The sequence below is a fragment of the Schistocerca gregaria genome, chromosome 4 (genome assembly GCF_023897955.1).
Source record: "Schistocerca gregaria isolate iqSchGreg1 chromosome 4, iqSchGreg1.2, whole genome shotgun sequence".
NCBI lineage: Eukaryota > Metazoa > Arthropoda > Insecta > Orthoptera > Acrididae > Schistocerca > Schistocerca gregaria.
The window spans coordinates 316272763-316294639 of NC_064923.1; the positions used below are offsets into that span (position 1 = coordinate 316272763).

Below are 21877 nucleotides of genomic sequence, written 5' to 3' on the forward strand. Positions count from 1 at the left end.
GTCGTATACGCCATTTATAATTATTGCTGTCCTTCAGACCAGATAGCAATGGTATCCGAACTGAACAAAAAAACCTCGTGGAAGGCAATTCTGCACTTGCAGCGGTAACTACACAATTGTCTCCCGTGAGATTTTGATTCTTAGCTTGGATACTATTGCTCCCTGGTCTGGAGCACAGTAATAATTTAAAACGGCATATATGATAGGAGTGTTCAACGTGAGCCCTTCAAAATGGAAACACTTCATAATTAACGTAATAAAATTAAACAACTGCTGCCGTCGTTTGATGTTATTTTATAATATGGCAACCAGTTTCGGTGACTCAATACACCGTCTCCAGGCCCTAGCAGATGCTGAGAGGGTGAACTCCGATGGCAAACACGATGTCATCAGTGGTCAACATCTACGAATTGGCTTCCGTAGAAAACGATGTTCTGTCTATGTGTACTAGAAAGAATAAAACTGTACTCGATTTTAAGTCCATTGTCCTAGACACTAAATTCCTTTGACTAGTTCAGGTTTCTTGGCATATGGCACAGTCACAGTAAGAAAATGGTTACTTTGCTTAGTAAGAAATGATTTCTCTTAGAACTCAGTCTCCAGCTCACCAGAATGCGTCCTAAGAACTACTCTTATGACAAATAGGTGATTTGTTAAAACTACATTTTATTTTGATACCCATTGCTAAGATTAAGTCGTTAAATTAGGCAAAACTGACAGAACCTGTCGCACTGATTAATTACACTGCCCAACATAATTATATAACAAGAGCTACATTTTTTAAATAATCTCAAATGATGTCAAACTTTCTTCTCTTACAGGGTTATTATGAAGTAGGCAGCAACTCGTAGTGTTTCCTTGAATACTTACATTGTCCAAAAGCAGGCCTTTTTTTTATTAACGAAGGAAACTTTTGCTAAGAATAGAATGCAAGGAAGAATTACGGAAATTTATATTTTTGTAACTTGTCGGGGCTAAAATGACAACATCTGATGCCCTAGTTTTCAGTATGCAGCGCTTAATGTTTATCGCGTTTTGTCCATATGACAGGATCTTTTTCTAATCTGGAACTAAATATCTGAAGTTTTGCGTGACCACATACTACTCATTGCCAAATGGTCCCAGTTTCAATCTAGGTTCTTGGAAAAACGATTCGACAGTGGCACCAGGGAGATCACCCATTCAACATGTGGTATTTTCTGGAAGTGGCGTCGACGTAGACAACCAACAAGCATTTCCAGACACTTTGAAATGGGGGTGTGTTCCCGCCGTACACAATAGAAGCTATTTAGGGGATACTTACATAAACGTCACTAGTCACTCTGCGTCAAGAACTGTTCCTCGCCAAAAACATCACATGAACAGTAGTTTCCTCCCTGTGTATAAAACCAGCCCCAAGAATTCAGTGAAGTTGCAGTATGAAGAGGATTTCTAACGGAGTTAGTTGCACGTGACAAGGTCAGTTTATCGCCCAGAATTTCTTGCCTCTACATTAATTTATTTCCAAATCGTAATATCAACGAATCCGAGGACTATTTGGTACAAGTTCTGTAATTTCAAAGTATAAGGGGTGATCTAAAAGTTTCCGTTCGGTGGCCGTGTAGCCCAGAATCTGTATGCCAATCAAGTAAAATCGTCGTGATAACTGCGGCAGTCATCCCACCGACGCACCAGGTTGAAGATAGCCGTTTGGTAAAACAGCGTGGCCTGCTGCGTCAAGAAGTTCGTAAACGCCTGCTGCCGGCTGCAGTGGCCGTGCGGCTCTAATCACTTCAGTCTGGAACCGCACGACCGCAGGTTCGAATCCTGCCTCGGGCATGGATGTGTGTGATGTCCTTAGGTTAATTAGGTTTAAGTAGTTCTAAGTTCTAGGGGACTGATGACCTCATATGTTAAGTCCCATAGTGCTCAGAGCCATATGAGCCACCCAAACGCCTGCTGCACACCCCCGTACGAGAGAAAGCGTCGACCCTTCAAGGCGTTTTTTAGGGACTGAAGACTTGATAATTGCATGGGAAGAAATGCTCGAGTGTCTCCTATTTGAATTGGGGTAACTTCTGCATTAGGACATTTACGATCTAGTGATAGGCGTTTTCACTAGGCAGCAGCATCTCGTACCACACCATTCTAGAACGGTGATCTTCGACAGACATGCTGCCCCATACACATTCTTCTTTCTCCGGTGGATGTCTGCTGGTGTTTGTCATTCAGCAGCCAAGAATACAATAACAGCACGTTGGTCCTGTTTGGAAGCATTCGGTAATACCATCGCCGTAGTTCACGCTTCCGCAGTTCCCACACGCACGTCGGAACGACGAGAATGCCACAGTAATCCCTCGAGTACATGTCGGTGCTTATATACCCGCATCGGAGTCGTGCTATGTTGCAAATACGCTGCACCGCCCTCACACGAAAACTTTCGGGTAGCCCCTTATACAGGGTGTTTCAAAAATGACCGGTATATTTGAAATGGCAATACAAACTAAACGAGCAGCGATAGAAATACACCGTTTGTTGCAAAATGCTTGGGACAACAGTACATTTTCAGGCAGATAAACTTTCGAAATTACAATAGTTACAATTGTCAACAACAGATGGCGCTGCGGTCTGGGAAACTCTATAGTAAGATATTTTCCACATAGCCACCATACGTAGCAATAATATGGCGTAGTCTCTGAATGAAATTATCCGAAACCTTTGACAATGTGTCTGGCGGAATGGCTTCACATGCAGATGAGATGTACTGCTTCAGCTGTTCAATTGTTTCTGGATTCTGGCGGTACACCTGGTCTTTCAAGTGTCCACACAGAAAGAAGTCACAGGGGTTCATGTCTGGCGAATAGGGAGGCCAATCCACGCCGCCTCCTGTATGTTTCGAATAGCCCAAAGCAATCACACGATCATCGAAATATTCATTCAGGAAATTAAAGACGTCGGCCGTGCGATGTGGCCGGGCACCATCTTGCATAAACCACTAGGTGTTCGCAGTGTCGTCTAAGGCAGTTTGTACCGCCACAAATTCACGAAGAATGTCCAGATAGCGTGATGCAGTAATCGTTTCGGATCTGAAAAATGGGCCAATGATTCCTTTGGAAGAAATGGCGGCCCAGACCAGTACTTTTTGAGGATGCACGGACGATGGGACTGCAAGATGGGGCTTTACGGTTCCCCATATGCGCCAGTTCTGTTTATTGACGAAGCCGTCCAGGTAAAAATAAGCTTCGTCAGTAAACCAAATGCTGCCCACATGCATATCGCCGTCATCAATCCTGTGCACTATATCGTAAGCGAATGTCTCTCGTGCAGCAATGGTAGCGGCGCTGAGGGGTTGCCGCGTTTGAATTTTGTATGGATAGAGGTGTAAACTCTGGCGCATGAGACGATACGTGGACGTTGGCGTCATTTGGACCGCAGCTGCAACACGGGGAACGGAAACCCGAGGCCGCTGTTGGATCACCTGCTGCACTAGCTGCGCGTTGCCCTGTGTGGTTGCCGTACGCGGTCGCCCTACCTTTCCAGCACGTTCATCCGTCACGTTCCCAGTCCATTGAAATTTTTCAAACAGATCCTTTATTATATCGCTTTTCGGTCCTTTGGTTACATTAAACCTCCGTTGGAAACTTCGTCTTGTTGCAACAGTACTGTGTTCTAGGCGGTGGAATTCCAACACCAGAAAAATCCTCTGTTCTAAGGAATAAACCATGTTGTCCACAGGACACTTGTACGTTGTGAACAGCTCACGCTTACAGCAGAAAGACGACGTACAGAATGGCGCACCCACAGACTGCGTTGTCTTCTATATCTTTCACATCACTTGCAGCACCATCTGTTGTTGAAAATTGTAACTACTGTAATTTCGAAAGTTTGTCCGTCTGAAAATGTACTGTTGTCCCAAGCATATTGCAACAAACGGTGTATTTCTATCGCTGCTCGTTTAGTTTTTATTGCCGTTTCAAATATACCGGTCATTTTTGAAACACCCTGTACATTCGTTCATTCCTGCAGGCTTATTTTATTTGACGTGTATTTTCGAATACGTATTTATTCAGTTTTCTTAAACAGTTAAGCGGTGTATGAAGCAAGACGTTTAAATTACAGTACTCATTTCATATTAAGGTGTATTTACTTGTAATATTATGTATTTCTTGGAGACTATGGGTCCACCTGACGGGAGACTTATCGCTGTTTCAGGAAAACACTTGGTGCTGGTGACAGATTCAGAAGCCGCCGGAGACCAATACGCATTCGACAACCCGTGCTTCAGAGGTGAGTATGCAAAATACTTTGGTTGTAAAGCGGAGGTAGAATAAGTTAAAGGGCAGAATTCCATGCAGAACGTAGATGGAAAATAACTTAAACAATCACATATATTACTCAATAAGAAAACGAATATTACTTCCTTTATGATAACCAACAGATCTTCCATTTTTTTCTTACCGTTCATTCTGATTAAAGTACAGATTACACACATAATTCCTTGCCGCGTTTCCAAGGAAGTATCTTTGCAAATTCACGCAAGGCCAACACTTTTCGCAAATCAGTTAAGCAGTTGATTTTTAAAAAAATAGTGTTAAAAATTTTGGAAAGGGATTCAGATTGAGGGAGAAGAGCTAATTTATGGTCTGGCGTGGCATTTTATTTCTGTCAGAGGCAGCCAGGTACTTGAGAGATCAGTTGAACGGAACAGACTGAGACGTGAAAAGAAGTTATACTATGGATATAAAGTGAAAGTAGAGTAATGGAATACGGTAGAGTCAAGGCAAATGACAGGCTGAAACTATTAGATTTTTTAAATTTTTTTATTGGTCAGTAAAATAACTGACTACAGCAGAATGAAAGAGGATATAAAACCTAGACTGAGAAAAATTATAAGTTGACATTGAACAGAAATTTAAATGTCAGGCTGTGCCTTGTGAAAGAATTCTTTGGTGCTTATCCTTATACAGCAGTGAAATGTGAACGATAAGCAGTACTGAAGGGAAGAGAGCAGAAGCTCTTGAAGTTTGGAGATACGAAGAATGCTGCAGGTAAGATGGGTAGATCAAGTAGCTACAAAGGAATATAGAACCGAACTGGTGAGGAGAGAGCTTTATGAGATAAACAATCTAAAGCAAGTCATAGGTTCGAAATTGTTGAGACATACAAGTCCATTTGTTGACAAACTGCCTGTTGACTTCTGTCTCGGGGTTCAAAAAATCAAATGGTTCAAATGGCTCTGAGCACTATGGGACTTAACAGCTGTGATCATCAGTCCCCTAGAACTTAGAACTACTTAAACCTAACTAACCTAAGGACATCACACACATCCATGCCCGAGGCAGGATTCTAACGTGCGACCGTCTGTCTCGGGGCATCCGGTCAACGTGTGTTTTATAATTCTTCTGACGTTTCGCCAGCAGGAGTGGCTGGCATTGTCAAAGCTTCACCTCCATTGCGGAAGGTGACACTTTGGCGAAACGCCAGAAAAATCATCAAACAAACGTCGGCCGAAGAGCCCGAGGCAGAAGCCAACAGGCAGTTTGTCAACTTACAGGTTGACAGAATACAATCTGAGGCAACGAGTAATGATTAATTTGGTAATGGAGGGAAATGAGAGGGAGGGAGGATGGGTAAAACTGATGAAGCAACATCAAGGCTTGAAAACGGTAAACAGGCTCAAATGCAAGAAGTTGAAGTAGTTGTACAAGACAGTCTTGAATGGAATGCTGTGTCAAAGTAATCATCGTATTGATGACTATAACAGCAATTCCTCAGAAACTAAGAGCAGCTGATGAGACATAGAAGAGCGGCAGATGTTAAATAATATCAAAGTAGCCAAAGTGAACACCTGATCATCCTATGTTAACGTGATAAATTCTAGTTTCTGTAAGAACACTGAACGGTCGACGAAGACAATTCTTGAAGATAAATTTAGTTACAGATAACTAAGGTTTCACAAGCCATCGAAGAAATCAACCTGAGACAATGTATCTCTTAAAAGAAAAGAGTTAAAGAGCTGTTGAATTTATGAACTGAATCTGGTGACACGAAGTTGAACAAAAAATTGGAAATAGTCATCGTTATACAGATGTCAAGAAAGACTGGTCAAATCAGTATAAGAGACGAAGTTATTAATCAGATTTAACAAACGATAATAGAATAACCGCAGCTTTTGCAATCTTAGCAGATTTTTTATTTATTCGTATGTCTATGGCCCCCCGTCGGGCAGACTGTTCGCAAGGTGCCGGTCTTTCAAGTTGCCGCCACTTCGGCGACCTGCAGTCGATGAGAATGATAAGATGGTGATGAGGACAGCACAACACCCAGTCCCTGGGCGAAGAAAATTCCCCGACCCAGCTGGAAAACGAAACCGAGCCCAAAGGACTGACAATTCGTCACGCTGACCATTCAGACATCGGGGGCGGACATCTTAGCAGATGAAACAACTAAAAAAATCCAGGAAAGAACAACTTCAATTTGTTTACATTCCCCCATAAGAAACATGAAAATTGGTGGAAGAGTTTACATGCTTTGTGAAACTAAAACTATAAGAAATTAGAATTATATGAATACCTTCAGCTGCTAACGGGCATGGACAGGTGAAAATGTGTGCCCCTACCGGGACTCGAACCCAAGGTCTCCTGATTACATGGCAGACGCTCTATCCATCTGAGCCACCGAGGGCAGAGAGGATAGCGCGACTCCTGGGGCTACTCGCGCACGCCTCATGCGAGACCCACATTCTCACCTTATATGTCCACACCACATTCGTAGTGTCCCACCCCAACACACTCATTACTCGTGGAAGACATTCTTACCAAGTCCCGTAAGAGTTCAGGGAATATGTGTGCATCCGCACGGGAGGAGGAGGTCATGGTCGGTGTTGCCAGAACTACACTCCTGGAAATTGAAATAGGAACACCGTGAATTCATTGTCCCAGGAAGGGGAAACTTTATTGACACATTCCTGGGGTCAGATACATCACATGATCACACTGACAGAACCACAGGCACATAGACACAGGCAACAGAGCATGCACAATGTCGGCACTAGTACAGTGCATATCCACCTTTCGCAGCAATGCAGGCTGCTATTCTCCCATGGAGACGATCGTAGAGATGCTGGATCTAGTCCTGTGGAACGGCTTGCCATGCCATTTCCACCTGGAGCCTCAGTTGGACCAGCGTTCGTGCTGGACGTGCAGACCGCGTGAGACGACGCTTAATCCAGTCCCGAACATGCTCAATGGGGGACAGATCCGGAGATATTGCTGGCCAGGGTAGTTGACTTACACCTTCTAGAGCACGTTGGGTGGCACGGGATACATGCGGACGTGCATTGTCCTGTTGGAACAGCAAGTTTCCTTGCCGGTCTAGGAATGGTAGAACGATGGGTTCGATGACGGTCTGGATATACCGTGCACTATTCAGTGTCCCCTCGACGATCACCAGAGGTGTACGGCCAGTGTAGGAGATCGCTTCCCACACCATAATGCCGGGTGTTGGCCCTGTGTGCCTTGGTCGTATGCAGTCCTGATTGTCGCGCTCACCTGCACGGCGCCAAACACGCATACGACCATCATTGGCACCAAGGCAGAAGCGACTCTCATCGCTGAAGACGACACGTCTCCATTCGTCCCTCCATTCACGCCTGTCGAGACACCACTGGAGGCGGGCTGCACGATGTTGGGGCGTAAGCGGAAGACGGCCTAATGGAGTGCGGGACAGTAGCCCAGCTTCATGGAGACGGTTGCGAATGGTCCTCGCCGATACCCCAGGAGCAACAGTGTCCCTAATTTGCTGGGAAGTGGCGGTGCGGTCCCCTACGGCACTGCGTAGGATCCTACGGTCTTGGCGTGCATCCGTGCGTCGCTGCGGTCCGGTCCCAGGTCGACGGGCACGTGCACCTTCCGCCGACCACTGGCGACAACATTGATGTACTGTGGAGACCTCACGCCCCACGTGTTGAGCAATTCGGCGGTACGTCCACCCGGCCTCCTGCATGCCCACTATACGCCCTCGCTCAAAGTCCGTCAGCTGCACATACGGTTCACGTCCACGGTGTCGCGGCATGCTACCAGTGTTATAGACTGCGATGGAGCTCCGTATGCCACGGCAAACTGGCTGACACTGACGGCGGCGGTGCACAAATACTGCGCAGCTAGCGCCATTCGACGGCCAACACCGCGGTTCCTGGTGTGTCCGCTGTGCCGTGCGTGTGATCATTGCTTGTACAGCTCTCTCGCAGTGTCCGGAGCAAGTACGGTGGGTCTGACACACCGGTGTCAATGTCTTCTTTTCTCCATTTCCAGGAGTGTATATACTTATATGGATATAGTGTCGGTTCTTTCGGACATGTCCGATGATTTTTCTTCAGTGGCATTTTAATGAGGCCGCTTCCAATTACAAATGGAAAGTACAGTATTGTGTATGTTCTACAGAATTAACTGATTTTCGGCTCAGAATGTTATCGTCAGATTTTATCTTAGTAACCCCTCCAAAGAAGGTACAATATACTTGAAAAACATTGGAAAAGATAATATTGACGTACTAACGCAGAGAAAATGTGAGTTTTGACTTTGTGTGGCAATGAAATTAAAAAAGTAAATGAGTAATAAATATAGGTGGATAAAATTAGTAAAACATTAATATCAAATTCGAGAAAACAGTGCCTGTATGAAAAATTGAAACTACATTAACAATCCCAGTCAAATGAAATTAGAACGTGGAAAGTGTACTGAAGAATAGCTTGAAGGGGCGTTGACATTTGCACCAACAGAACATGTGGAGTACGTAGACAATCAGAATGAAATAAATAAATAGAGGGAAAACGGAAGACTGTAATGAAACAGATAGTGTGAGAAGCATTGGAAAACCGTGAAGATTAAGTGAAGTCTGGGTAATGTGTTTGGTTATTTAATATTAAATCAGGACTGTGCGCATGTTTTTTTGTTGGTTTCCAGAATTTCCAACCAAATATTTTTTTGTCTTTGTTTGCTAAGTGAAGGATATGAGATTGTGGCTCCTAGCTGTAGGCTTCAGTACAAGTTCAGCAAATGTGGAGTCTCGACTGTGCAACTCGTTAATGTATATCTCTGACTGACCAATATATAACTTACCACCATCAGGACAAGTAATTTGGTGTACTCCAGTGTTAGCCAATAATTCAGACGGCCTTGCCTTTACTATTAAAATGCACTGGGCTGTGCTGTTCCTCACATAGTACAAAATCTTAAAATTTATCTTTTCACGTACAATTTTTTTATTCGGATTGTTAGTGTAATTTAAATTGTTACGTAGACACTTTTTTAGAGTTTAGTATTAATGTTTTTCTGATTTATTTTTTTATATTTATTAGCGCTTTATCTTGGCATTCTTAATTGCATTACCACTGCACTGTCAAAGATGACATTTATTCCGTGTTCGTATCTCACTCTTCAACGTTCTTTACAGTGTTGTTCCGAATATTGTACATTGTTTAACGACGACAAACAGTCTGATGCTGTCCCAGTAAGCCGCAAACCGGTTAACAAAATAATTTAACAATGTGCTTTCCATTTGTTATTGCTGAGTTGTTCTACCAAGAAGCGACGGAAATTTCTGTTAATAAGTAGATGTACATAGACAGAAGAAGAAGAAGCTGAGGCGTTCGATCAACATTTTTACCTATTAAATGAAACAATCTTGTGGTCGAAGGAGTAAATAATATACCAACAATTAGATACATTACTGCCAATTTAAAAGATAATACAAACTTCTTGAAGATATCCACTAATTACAGAATTTTATGCTCCTAGTCTTTCGCGAAATTGAGGCAATAAATAAAGAATTCGAATATCAACCCAAAATTTCTCCACATGCGTTAGGGCCCTGGAAATTACACCACTTGAGAATCAGTCTACCTGCTGCATATGGCATTTGCTAAATATTCATTCATCGTTACCTCAATTATAGAAATAAAACAGCCTCTGACAGGCACTTAAGTGTGAATTGCAGAGTAACCATGTAGATGTAGATTAGAACGAGTCGTTCATTTTATCCGAATAAAGAGCATGGTTATGGTTAAAGTGGGACAATATACAAACAGAATACTTGACCGACAGAAGGAATACTTCGTCATGGACGAATTAAACCGAAACGTCTTACAGGTAAGAACAACATCTTCAGCGGTCCGTTATTAGACTGTGTTAGTCACTAGTGGAGGGCTTCATTACCATATTATCAGTAATTTGTCTAATATCTGGTCGCTCCAATGAGATGGAAACAAACTCAGAGTGTGATGGCGGCAGTACCTGTGTGGCACGTATTTCGGCTTTCGGCGTCAGTGACCGCACTAGTCGCGGCAAGCATGTCAAGTGGGAATGGCCGCTGCTCCAATGCAGAAAATAAACACTAGGCGGCAGTATCGATGGTTCGTATTTTTTTTCACTGAAGCCTATGCTATGCTGGGATTAGAGTACGACTGTTACATCGTTTCTCTGGACCTGGGAACTCTGATAGTGGTCGTTGCTGTCAGAGACAATTTTGGCTTTAATCGTAGGTGCTGATTGAAGCTCAACGTTACTTGTTGCCGTAACGTTTTCTCAATATTTTGGTTTCAGACATCGACTTAGTTGTCTAACTAGGTACCCACACCCACGTGGTACACAGAAATGACCTGCGTAGGTAAGGCTACGAGACAAAAACGTCCATAATTTCTAGGTACTTAGGTACTCTGTTCATATCTAATATTTCTCCTGGACAAACAACATCCTTTGTATATGATCAAATTTAGGCAATTAGGAAAAGGAAAAGTGCGGAATCTTAAGCAAAGTTTCGTGAATTATAAATTATCACCACAATCTATACGTAAACTACAACATGTGGATTCTTATAGGGGACGAAGGAAAAGTCGTCACTGACCTTTAAAGTCAAATCAATTTCGATAGATTTTTTGCCCTATAATACATAATTTATCCACCACAGCGACTACCGATCGGCCCTCTAACTCACTATGGAGAAAGAGCATTAGCTGCGCGGTAAGTTTTTCTCAGTTATGCTACTGCATCCATTAAGCACGGTTAGATCTCAGAGACACTAACAGCATCAGACAATGATGTAGAATAGCGCGTGCTTTATCCAGCATAAGTTTCGTGAGATCCGGTATGCGAGGTTTAAGTAGCATTTGAGATGAAGCGGTTATGTACTTGTAGATTGGACTCACTCTTTTAGCTCACTTCAGCTATTTGAGCAAAATCTTTTCCTGCTAATATTCAGAAGCTTTCAAAGCTTTCAAAAGCAGTAAAATATAAAAATTTTCACAGAAAGAATAATACAAATTTCTCTGTATATTATCACTTATTGGACAAATGAATTCACTGAATCTTATACGAAATATTAGTGATATCTTTGTCTTGTTGGACACCCTGTATGTGAAGGTTTACTAACTGAGTTCATCGTCTGATAAAATTTTTGAAGCGCTTAAAAAAATGTGTTTTTAGAACGTGCACACAAGAAGTGACTACAATTAGGAAAGGCATTCTTCAGGGATCTATACTGCGACCTTCCTTGTTTGACATTTAATCCGCTGCTGTTTTCAGGGAAGTATCGACGAAAGAAAGTAGTTGGACCATTATTAACGGAAAGATAATTAACAATATTAGGCTTTCAGATACACTGTTGTCTTAACAAATGATCTACCTAGTCTCCAACACTTGATAGACAATAAAGTCCAGGGCAGTGAAGAGTTTGGCCTGCTTGTCAACACTTCCAAAGCCAAAGTTGTAGTCTTGTCTAAGACAAGAACCCGAACAACTTTGTCAATAAAAATAAATAGGATTGAACAAGTATACTCCTAGAAGTATTTGGGCACTGTGATGGGTGTGCAGTGTGACTGCAAGAAAGAGATCAGATCTAGAATAGAACAGACCAGGAGCCAATTTATCAGCATGAGAAAAAGTTTATAAGATCGGCTCTTAGTCTGCAACTGAGAATGCGAATTATTCGTCGTTGCGTATTTTCCATTTTTCTCTGTGGATGCTAAAGCTGGACCCTTGCCTGACCAGTGCTTACAGAAAATAACGTGTCTCTATCGCCCTCTCTTATCTATACCTTGAGTGCCCAATATTTCAAACGAAGGAATCCACCAACGGATGAAAAAGCAAAAGGAACTACTGCTCACTATAAAACAAAGGAAAACTCAATATCTAGGACACATTATAAGAGGCAGAAGTACCAGTTATTACGGCTCATCATAGAAGACCAAACTCAAGGGCAAAGGTCTATTGCAAGGCGAAAGAATTCGTGGTTTAAGGACATTCGGAGATGGTACAGGTGCTTACCACGCTGCAGCGTCACGTCCAGAACTGGCTATGTGGTCTCCCAACCTCAATCAGGAAAGGCACCGTAAGAAGAAATAGTCATAATTCGTCTCAAAGAGAAATGTACATTGCGCTTCAGCGTATTGTTTCAATAATCTCCTACAAGAGTTAGCTCCCAGCTCGTCAGATTTTGGAAGCAGAACTGGATATTTTATTGTATTTTTGTTTTTTTGTTTGTTTTTTTTTTTGTTTTTTACAGCGGACTGTAGAAATATTTCTTCGTGTGGTCCTCTGAGACGCCGTGGCGTTGCGCTAGGTCTCCTTAGTGCCCTATATCCACGCCCTCATACGACGTGCAGCACACAAGACAAATTACTCCTTGGGCTGCTCCGTTGATTGACAAGGAAACGCTTATCGACGGGCGGGGATCAATTTTATGCAGTGCTACTCTTACAAAATAGTCTTAATAAAGGTCTCCACTTTCGCTTTGACCCTTGAGACAGGGTTAACATTGTCACTGTTGCAAAACCAATAATCAAAACCCTGCTGCCATCTGACTAAGTAATCAGAAAGATTCCGAGATCCGACCATTGCAGTGGAAAAGGTACACGGTGAATAGACTGCCACCAGCTGGTTCCTTATAACCTCTGCAGAAATTTTCACGAGGACAAACAGAGAAGCTGCTGCGAACTATCTAGTTCAAGAGTCACCCCAGAAATAAATCACTTAAATTTTGTACGGCGAAGTTCATGGGTCTCAACTAAATTTCACCATCTTTTTCACTACACATCACGTCTGTCTAACAGGATGCTCCACTCTCTGAGCCAAGGCCTTCAGATACCACGCTTACTCACTAAGTCGCAACACAAACCCAAAATATAAAAATACGTCTAACTAGCGTTTCACGCCAGCTAAGTCTTCTAAACTTTCCATTCGACTAGAATGTCCTTATAGGTCACTGTGGACTGTCAGCCTCAGAAATATGAAAACCTTGTAATAAGCAGATCCTTACCAGAGATGTCACGACCAATTGCAAATACTCCAAGTGGGGCTGCCGGCCGGTCAACTCCCCGAGTTCGCGAGGTACCAGCTGTTGTGTTGGTGGTGGAGAAGGTCAATAAATACAATGAGACGTAACATTAACACGTTTATTTGCACAGTTGTTGTTAGTTTAGTCTTCAGTCCGAAGACTGGTTTTATGCAGCTGTCCATGCTACTCTACCTTGTGCAAGCCTCTTCATCTCCGAATAACTAATGCAACTTAAATCCTTCCGAATCTGGTTACTGTATTTATCTCTTGGTCTCCCTCTGAGATTTTTAGACCCCACAATTCCCTCCATTGCTAAACTGGTGATCCCTTAGTGTCTCAGAATGTGTCCTATCAACAGACCAGTTTGTGCCACAGATTTATTTTCTCCCAAATACTGTTCAGTACCCCATCAGAAGTTTCCTGATCAACCCAGCTTATGATCAGAATTATTCTGTAGTACCACATTTCAAAAGCTTCTATTTTATACTTGTCTTAACTATTTATCGTCCATGTTTCACTTCCATACATGGATACAATCCATACAGATACTTTCAGAAAGGACTTCCTGACACGTATATCTATACTTGATGTTAACAAATTTCTTTTCTTCAGAAACGCTTTTCTTCCCAAAGCCAGTCTACATTTTATATCTTTTCTACCTCGACCATCATAATTGATTTTTCTTTACAAGTAGCAAAACTCAGCTACTACTTTAAGTGTCGCATTTCCTAATCTAATTCTCTCAGCATCTCCTGATTTAATTGCATTGCATTCAGTTATCCTTGTTTCCTTGTTTTGTTTTTGTTGATGTTCATCTTATACCCACTTTTCAAGGCACTGTCACTTCCGTTTAACTGTTCTTCCAAGTGCTTTCCTGTCCCTGACGGAATTACAATGTCATCGGCAAATCTCAACGTTTTTATTGATTTTCCCTGAATATTTCTTTGGTTTCTTTTATTCCTTGCGCAAGTGTAGATTTAATAACATTGGGGATAGGCTACAACCCTGTCTCACTCCCTTCTCAAATATTGCTTACTTTTCATGCCCATCGACTCTTATAACTGCCGTCCGAGTTCTATACAAGTTGCAAGTAGCAACTACAGGCTCATCATCAGAAACATTGTATCGTGGACCAAGTGTAGTTAGACGCTGTAGTGATGGGGCTGGCGAAAATGAAGGAAACTTAGTAATCCGTAACGAAAATTTCTTGAAACGGAATGATGTTACGTTTTGGTTACTTAAGTGCACTGCATCGTGGTATCCATAGCAAATCCTTTTCCATAATGTACAGCATCAGGTGTACATAAAAAAACATACAGTACTTACCTGCACTTCGTTTCACACTTATTCACATAACGTAAACACTGGATGTAAATACAAAGCATATGCATACGATGGATAGAATACTTGCTACATCACGATTTTTGGCCTGAGATGCATTATAGTACAAAATAAATATTTACAATTACAGATAATATATTTAAGTGAATCTTGCTAGCTTCAAGTATGTTCTTGTATTGACCGTTCTAATCCATATTACTTGATTACAGTCAATATAAGAACCATTTACTAAATTTCTCTCATTTTCGCCTGCCTCATCACCACAGCGTCTAGCTACACTAATTCCTCCACATGACGATGAGCCTGCAGGGCTCTGAAACTAGTTAGTGGTACAATAAACCGTATCCAAAACTCAAAAAAGCAACTGGGTGCATATTTATACCCAGAACCAATTTAAATCATAGTTGCAGTTCGTCATCCGTAATGGATATAGTGAAATTATCACTGCCTCATCAGATAAAATGAACAATGAATATCTACAGAAGTTAAAAGTTTAAAGCGATGAAATCCATCCAAGCCATAAACTCTAATAAGAAGTGTCTCAGGGAAAATGTCGTCCCAAAGAACATTCATGCAAAAATCAATAATAGCGGTAAGTCAGCACAGAAATCCAGAAGAAACAATGAAATCTTGTGGCTAAAGTCGGGAATCAGAATGTATTACAAACAGGTAGATCTGGTAACTAAACAGCTTTGAGTTGCATTTTCAACTATGTAATGCCATTCATCTAAGTCGCCTAACGCAATTTCTTGACAATTTTGATGCACAGGCTATTATTTTACAGTTAGAAATAGGATTTAGGCAAAAGAAAGAATTTTAAGATCTGATATCAAACAAAATAAACAACGAATTTGTCGATCTTGCCTCTACACCACATAAATTCTATCATAGAGTTGTGAACAACACGGACATAGCTTTCAGCAGCAAAGAGATTAGCTGAGTAAACAAAAGACTCAAACACAACTTTCATCCCAGGCTAAATAACAATAAAATCGAGAATTTAATTATTAGAGCCAAAATAGTCTGTGCCACAGCCAAACTAAACCACAACATGCAGAACGCCGTAGCATGTAAAGTCAACGAAATTATAAAGAAAATTTTTAAAGGAAATTAATTTTTAATATCAGCCCACACTGTACAAATGACACTTACAAACATCAGTAAGAAAGTAACTAGTAACGAGGCCCTCGTGATAAAGGCAGATAAAAGTAACATAGTAGTCATCATGTATCAAATAGACTACAGCAACAGAACACTTGAATTTTTGGAAGCTAACAGTACCACTGAACTAAAAACAGACCTCACCCAAAATTATCAAAATAAGCTGCAAAAATTACTCGAAAACAGCTGTTTTTTGCTGACTAGTAACGAAGCACAGTAGTGTGTTATAGTGAATCCACAAGACTCCAGGTCTAAGATTTACGAACATGGTTGTCCTGTTCACTTGATTGTAAATGTCACAAGCAGCTCAGGATACAAAATTATAAGAAAACCTCATGCTGTACTAAAGAAAAACTCAACTTTTTGAAAGTATATTTTCAATTAAGAACAGGTTTAAGTTAAACAGCAATATTAACGACTTAATACCGCCGGATAAAGCAACATTTACCTACTTTCACACAGTAAATCTCGACACGATTATTCTCAGGAAAGATGCTCGTTCAATAATACAAAAGAATTTCATTAAATACAAAAATCTAACCAATGCAGAAATTTATGAACTCGTGGTGTGGCTTGAATTAATTCTCGTACGTAACTATTTTTTCATTCAACAGCACGTTTTACATGCAAAACAGTGGTCTAGCTACGGCTAGCAACCTTGCTTGCTGACATATTTACACATATCATACAACAGGATTTCTTCTCAACTCATCCACAATTTACAAAGAAAATTATGTATTATAAAAGATGTGGGGATGACACAATTATACTTTGTAACGGTCCAAAAGAAGAACAATTTAAACCTAACAGATGAAATTTAAAAAATGCATCCAAAATCAAATTCACAGTTTAACATCAGACAACTGAACGAATTAATTTCTTTGATATGTCTATTTCCAGTCATAGTAACAAGTATGCCTCCCAGACATAAAGGAAAGCCACTACCACTAACGTTCCCTTTAACAATACCTCATGCCACCCAAACCAACATAAAACTGGTTTCTACAGGTCATCTAGGAACTGTATACTCCACATGAGCGTCAGTAAAGCAGATGCATGTAAGGAAGTTAACATACCTAAATCTATAGCCCAAAATAATTCTTATAACACTTCCCACATAAACACACAAGTTGAAAAAGTTTACAGTAAACTTGAGCAACTACCATCACCACTATAAGATAGGGAAGATATGCCAGGATTTGTCAGTTTTCCATTCATTGGTAAAGTGTCATACAAACTTGCGAATCTTTTGAGACCATTTAACATAAAAATATCCTTCTACACAGTCAATAAGCTACGGAATAAAATAGTTCATAATAATAAAGCCACTGAATAGTGGCATCAAAAGTCTGGCATATACAAAATCAATGCTCCTGTTCTCACTGTTATATAATACAAACTGGCTGAAATTTTTCAAACCCCTACAAAGAACATACAGATGCCCTTCGACTCAAAAACTCCAACGTTGCATCACATATTGCACATCACGAACGCTCTGTTGAGGATATCAACGACAGTCTTTCTGTTATATACATTGCTGAAAATGGGTTACAGATGGATCTCCTTGAACAATTAAGGTTTACATTCAAAAGTTAAAACCACCTCAGAAAATCCTCAACGAACAAACTGAATCAGTGCAGAATTTTTTCTTCCGCTATTTTCAAGGCATACTGGCTCCAAAACACCAAGAAGATACAATAATGAAACACATTCATACTCCTACATAACTTATATTCTCTCAGTCTTGTAACAACTATGGCAGCCTTTTCTAAATTACTTAGTTAATATTTCACTCTCCCAGTCATGAAATAATTATGACATGCTGTAATTTATCCACTCTTTAATTCCACAGCAAATAGTTTACTTTATTGGTTTATCTTTTGTGTAACTTTTTAATCCATATTACTTGTATAATGTCAATATAAGAACACACCTGCAGCTAGCAAAATTCACTGAAATATATTATCTACATTTGTAAAAACTTATTTTGAAATACTATACATCTCAGGTCAAAGATTGTGATGTAGAAAAGTGTCCTATCTGTTGTATGCAATTCTTTGCATTTACATCCAGTGTTCACATTCTGTGAGTACGTGGGAAACGAAGTTCAGCTAAATACTGTGATATTTGTGTGTACACCCGGTACTGCACAGTATTGGAACGGATTTACAATATTACCACAATGCAGTGCATCGCACGTTATCAAAAGTAACATCATTTTTTTTTCAGAAACGGTTCGTTAGCTGATTACAAAATTTTGGCATTTTCGCCAGCTCCATCCCTACAGCGTCTAGCTACAGTTGGTCCACGCTATAATGTTCCTCTAATATCTAATATGATCAGCCTGCAGTGGCTTTAAACTAGTTAATGGCACAATAAATCTAATCTAAAAAAGCCACTGGTTGCATTTTATTCGCAGATAAATCACCAAGTTAAATCACAGTTGCAGTTCGTCATGTGTAATGGACATAATGAAAATAAAATTCTTTTTTCCCTGATTCGATTAGGTACCCCATTTCTTATTATATTTACCCATCTAATCTTCAGCGTTGTAACATAGCACGACATTTCAGAACTCCTATGTCCTCTTGTCTGAACAGCCTGTTGCATACGTTTCACTTCCGTACAAGGCTATACTCCAGATAAGTACCGTCAGAGAAGACTTCCTGACACTTAAATTAATGTTCGAAGTTAAAAAAGCTCCTGTTTTTTCCGAAATTCTGTTCTTGCTATTTTCAGTCTGTATTTTGCATCCTCTCTACTTCGACCATCATCAGTTATTTCACTGTCCAAATAATAAAAATCAATTTTAGTTTCGCATCTCCCAGTCTAATTCCTTCAGCATCACCTTATTTAATTCGATTACATTCCATTATCTCTGTTTACTTTTGTTGGTATTCTTCTTTTGAAGACACTAACCTTTCAGTTAAGCTGATATTCCAAGTCGTACCTGAGAGAACTGCAACGTCACCGCCAAACGTTAAAGTTTTTATTTGTTCCGTATACGTAAGCAAACATAAAAACTCATTATATAAGGTGCGATAAAAAGTTTCCTTTCAAATGTCGCACAATCCAGAATCAGTATGCCAATCAGGTAAAATTGCCGTGAGCGTTGAGGCAATCATCCTACCGTCACACCAGGTTGTGGTTGCTCGTTATATGAATCACCTGTCCACCTGCGTGAAGAAGCCTGTAACTGCCTGCACCACGTCCTCGTCCGACAGGAACCGTCAACCCTTCAAGGTCTTTTTAAGGGACTGAAGGTGTGATAATCGCATGGTGGTGGATTAGGACGGGTGATCGAGCACTTGAGTTGGGGTAACTTCTGCGAAACAACATTCGCTATAAGGAGACGTTTTCATGAAGTAGTAACGCCTTGCCGCACCATTCCACAATGGTAATTTTCGACAGATATGCTTCCCCATACATAGTCTTCAGTCCCCTACGGACGTCTACCGGTGTTTTTCCTTCAGATGCCAAGAAAAGAATAAGAGAACGTTGATCGTGAAAGTCTCTTCGGGTTTGCTGCCGGATCCTAAAATCAACTTTACTCGATAATTCGGCGACCCAACTGTTTGCCATCTTCAGGAAAATGCTGCTTATGCTGATGAGTCCCGCTAGGTTGCAAATCGACGTCCTATATAGGCCACCGTTCAGTACACGGCGCATGCGCCGCCCATCACAGTTTCTGCCTTCCAAAACAGGGAGGTGCGCCGCCCTTAGTGAAACACTGCTGGCAACGATATATCGCAATCAAGGCCGCACCGAAGAATGTTCAGTTTTGATGCAAGATAATACAGGATTCCACGTCTTGCTAAGAGGAAACCCATTGTCTCTGTTGATTAAATTATCAGTCAGTCTAATTTCAATCGCCTCTTTATACACACTGTTCCAAAACCTGAAATGTTGGCAACCACAACAGTCTCCCCAAATTTCATTTTGTGTCTCTCATTAGGCAGTGTTCTGCTACCGCCGATTTTTCCGGCTGTTGGAGCCTCGTATGTCGGCGATGTTCCACACACCTGTCTTGCACTGTGCGAATAGAACGGCCAACGTAAGCTTTCCCACATTGACAAGGAGTTTTGTACACTCCGGGTTTCCCAAGCCCCAAATCATTCTTCACTGAGCCGAGCAGAGCCCTAATCTTGGAAGGTGGATGGAAAACACTCTTAATGTTAAAATTCCTTAAAATTCGTCCAATCTTAAACGATAAGCCTCCAGCATAAGGAAGAAAGGCCACAGATCTATGTTCCTCTTCGTACACCTCCGGAGATTGTCCAAACTCCATATCACGACGGATCTGCTTCTCGGTGTATCCATTTTCCTTAAAAACAGTCATCGACTGCTCAAGTTCTTGGGTTAAGCTGTCTGCGTCGGAAATGGCATATGCTCTCCGTACCAAAGTCCTAAGGACGCCACTACGTTGGTGTGGTGGATGACAACGGAAGAGACTTTCAAGACTTATTACGCCGGGAAAGCCTACATAATCACAACGCTGATCGTATTTGGACGCATTCGATAATAACGTCATCATAGTTCACATTTCCGCATTTATCGCACGCATGTTGGAAAGACACGAATGCCACACTAACCCCTCGCCTACATGCCGGTGCTTATACACCGTGTTACAAAAAGGTACGGCCAAACTTTCAGGAAATATTCCTCACACACAAAGAAAGAAAATATGTGATGTGGACATGTGTCCGGAAACGCTTACTTTCCATGTTAGAGCTCATTTTATTACTTCTCTTCAAATCACATTAATCATGAAATGGAAACACACAGCAACAGAACGTACCAGGTGACTTCAAATACTTTGTTACAGGAAATGTTCAAAATGACCTCCGTTAGCGAGGATACATGCATCCATCCTCCGTCGCGTGGAATCCCTGATGCGCTGATGCAGCCCTCGAGAATGGCGTATTGTATCACAGCCGTCCGCAATACGAGCACGAAGAGTCTCTACATTTGGCACCAAGGTTGCGTAGACCAGGGCTTTCAAATGCCCCCATAAATGAAAGTCAAGACGGTTGAGGTCAGGAGAGCGTGGAGGTCATGAAATTGGTCCGCCTCTACCAATCCATCGGTCATCGAATCTGTTGTTGAGAAGCGCACGAACACTTCGACTGAAATGTGCAGGAGCTCCATCGTGCATGAACCACATGTTGTGTCGTACTTGTAAAGGCACATGTTCTAGCAACACAGGTAGAGTATCCCGTATGAAATCATGATAACGTGCTCCAATGAGCTTAGGTGGAAGAACATACTGACGAAACTAAAATGAGCTCTAACATGGAAAGTAAGCGTTTGCGGACTCATGTCCACATAACATCTTTTCTTTATTCGTGTGTGAGGAATGTTTCCTGAAAGTTTGGCCATACTTTTTTGTAACACCCTGTATACCCGCATCGCTGTTGAGCTTCGTTGCATACATGCTGTGGCAGCGCCCTCCAACGGGAACTTTTTGATCGCCCCTTCCATATTGACAGTAAATTACTCTCCGCGTATTGATTTAACTCTTCTTCGGAAGTATCGTTTAATCGTTGACTAGTGGGATGCTAATCTCGTTCGAGTGTACTACGGCAACAGCTGTACGTTGAAATGACTGTGTATCATTACGAGGATATGGGCAAACACCTGCAAATTGAAATCATTGGACAGTGCGAAATAGATGACTGATCGTAATATAGCCAAGGAAGAATATGCAAGAGTCTTTCCACAAATTTGTGACTGCAGTACTTATGAAAAATAAACGTCTTGAATTTGTGCAATAGTAGATATTTGGCTATTTCTTATTCTCGTTCGGAGATACGTGTATGCTTATTCAGTTACGCAAAACACAATCAGCGGCTGAGTTTTTTGTTACAAATTAGTCCTTGTAGAGCGCCTACATCGTCCTTCCAATTAGACTGCTTCAACTCTCAGGCAGCTGACATTATATTGTTATTTGTAAGTGTGCTTAGTCGCTAAATCACTTGCATTTTTCTCCTTAATTATTTGCCACACCTTTTTTTTTTTCCTTAGCGATGTAACGTCTCCATTAAGTGGTAATACATGATGTGGATTG

General features: G+C 41.2%; 1 protein-coding gene across 1 annotated transcript in view; it reads left to right on the forward strand.

The window, feature by feature from the left end:
- Positions 1 to 21877, forward strand: part of LOC126266958 (uncharacterized) — a 444592-nt gene that overhangs the window by 250543 nt on the left and 172172 nt on the right. Inside the window, exon 2 of the mRNA XM_049971678.1 lies at positions 4192 to 4266. Within this exon, the coding sequence (XP_049827635.1) occupies positions 4192 to 4266 (75 nt within the window). The remainder of the gene's footprint in view (positions 1 to 4191; positions 4267 to 21877) is intronic.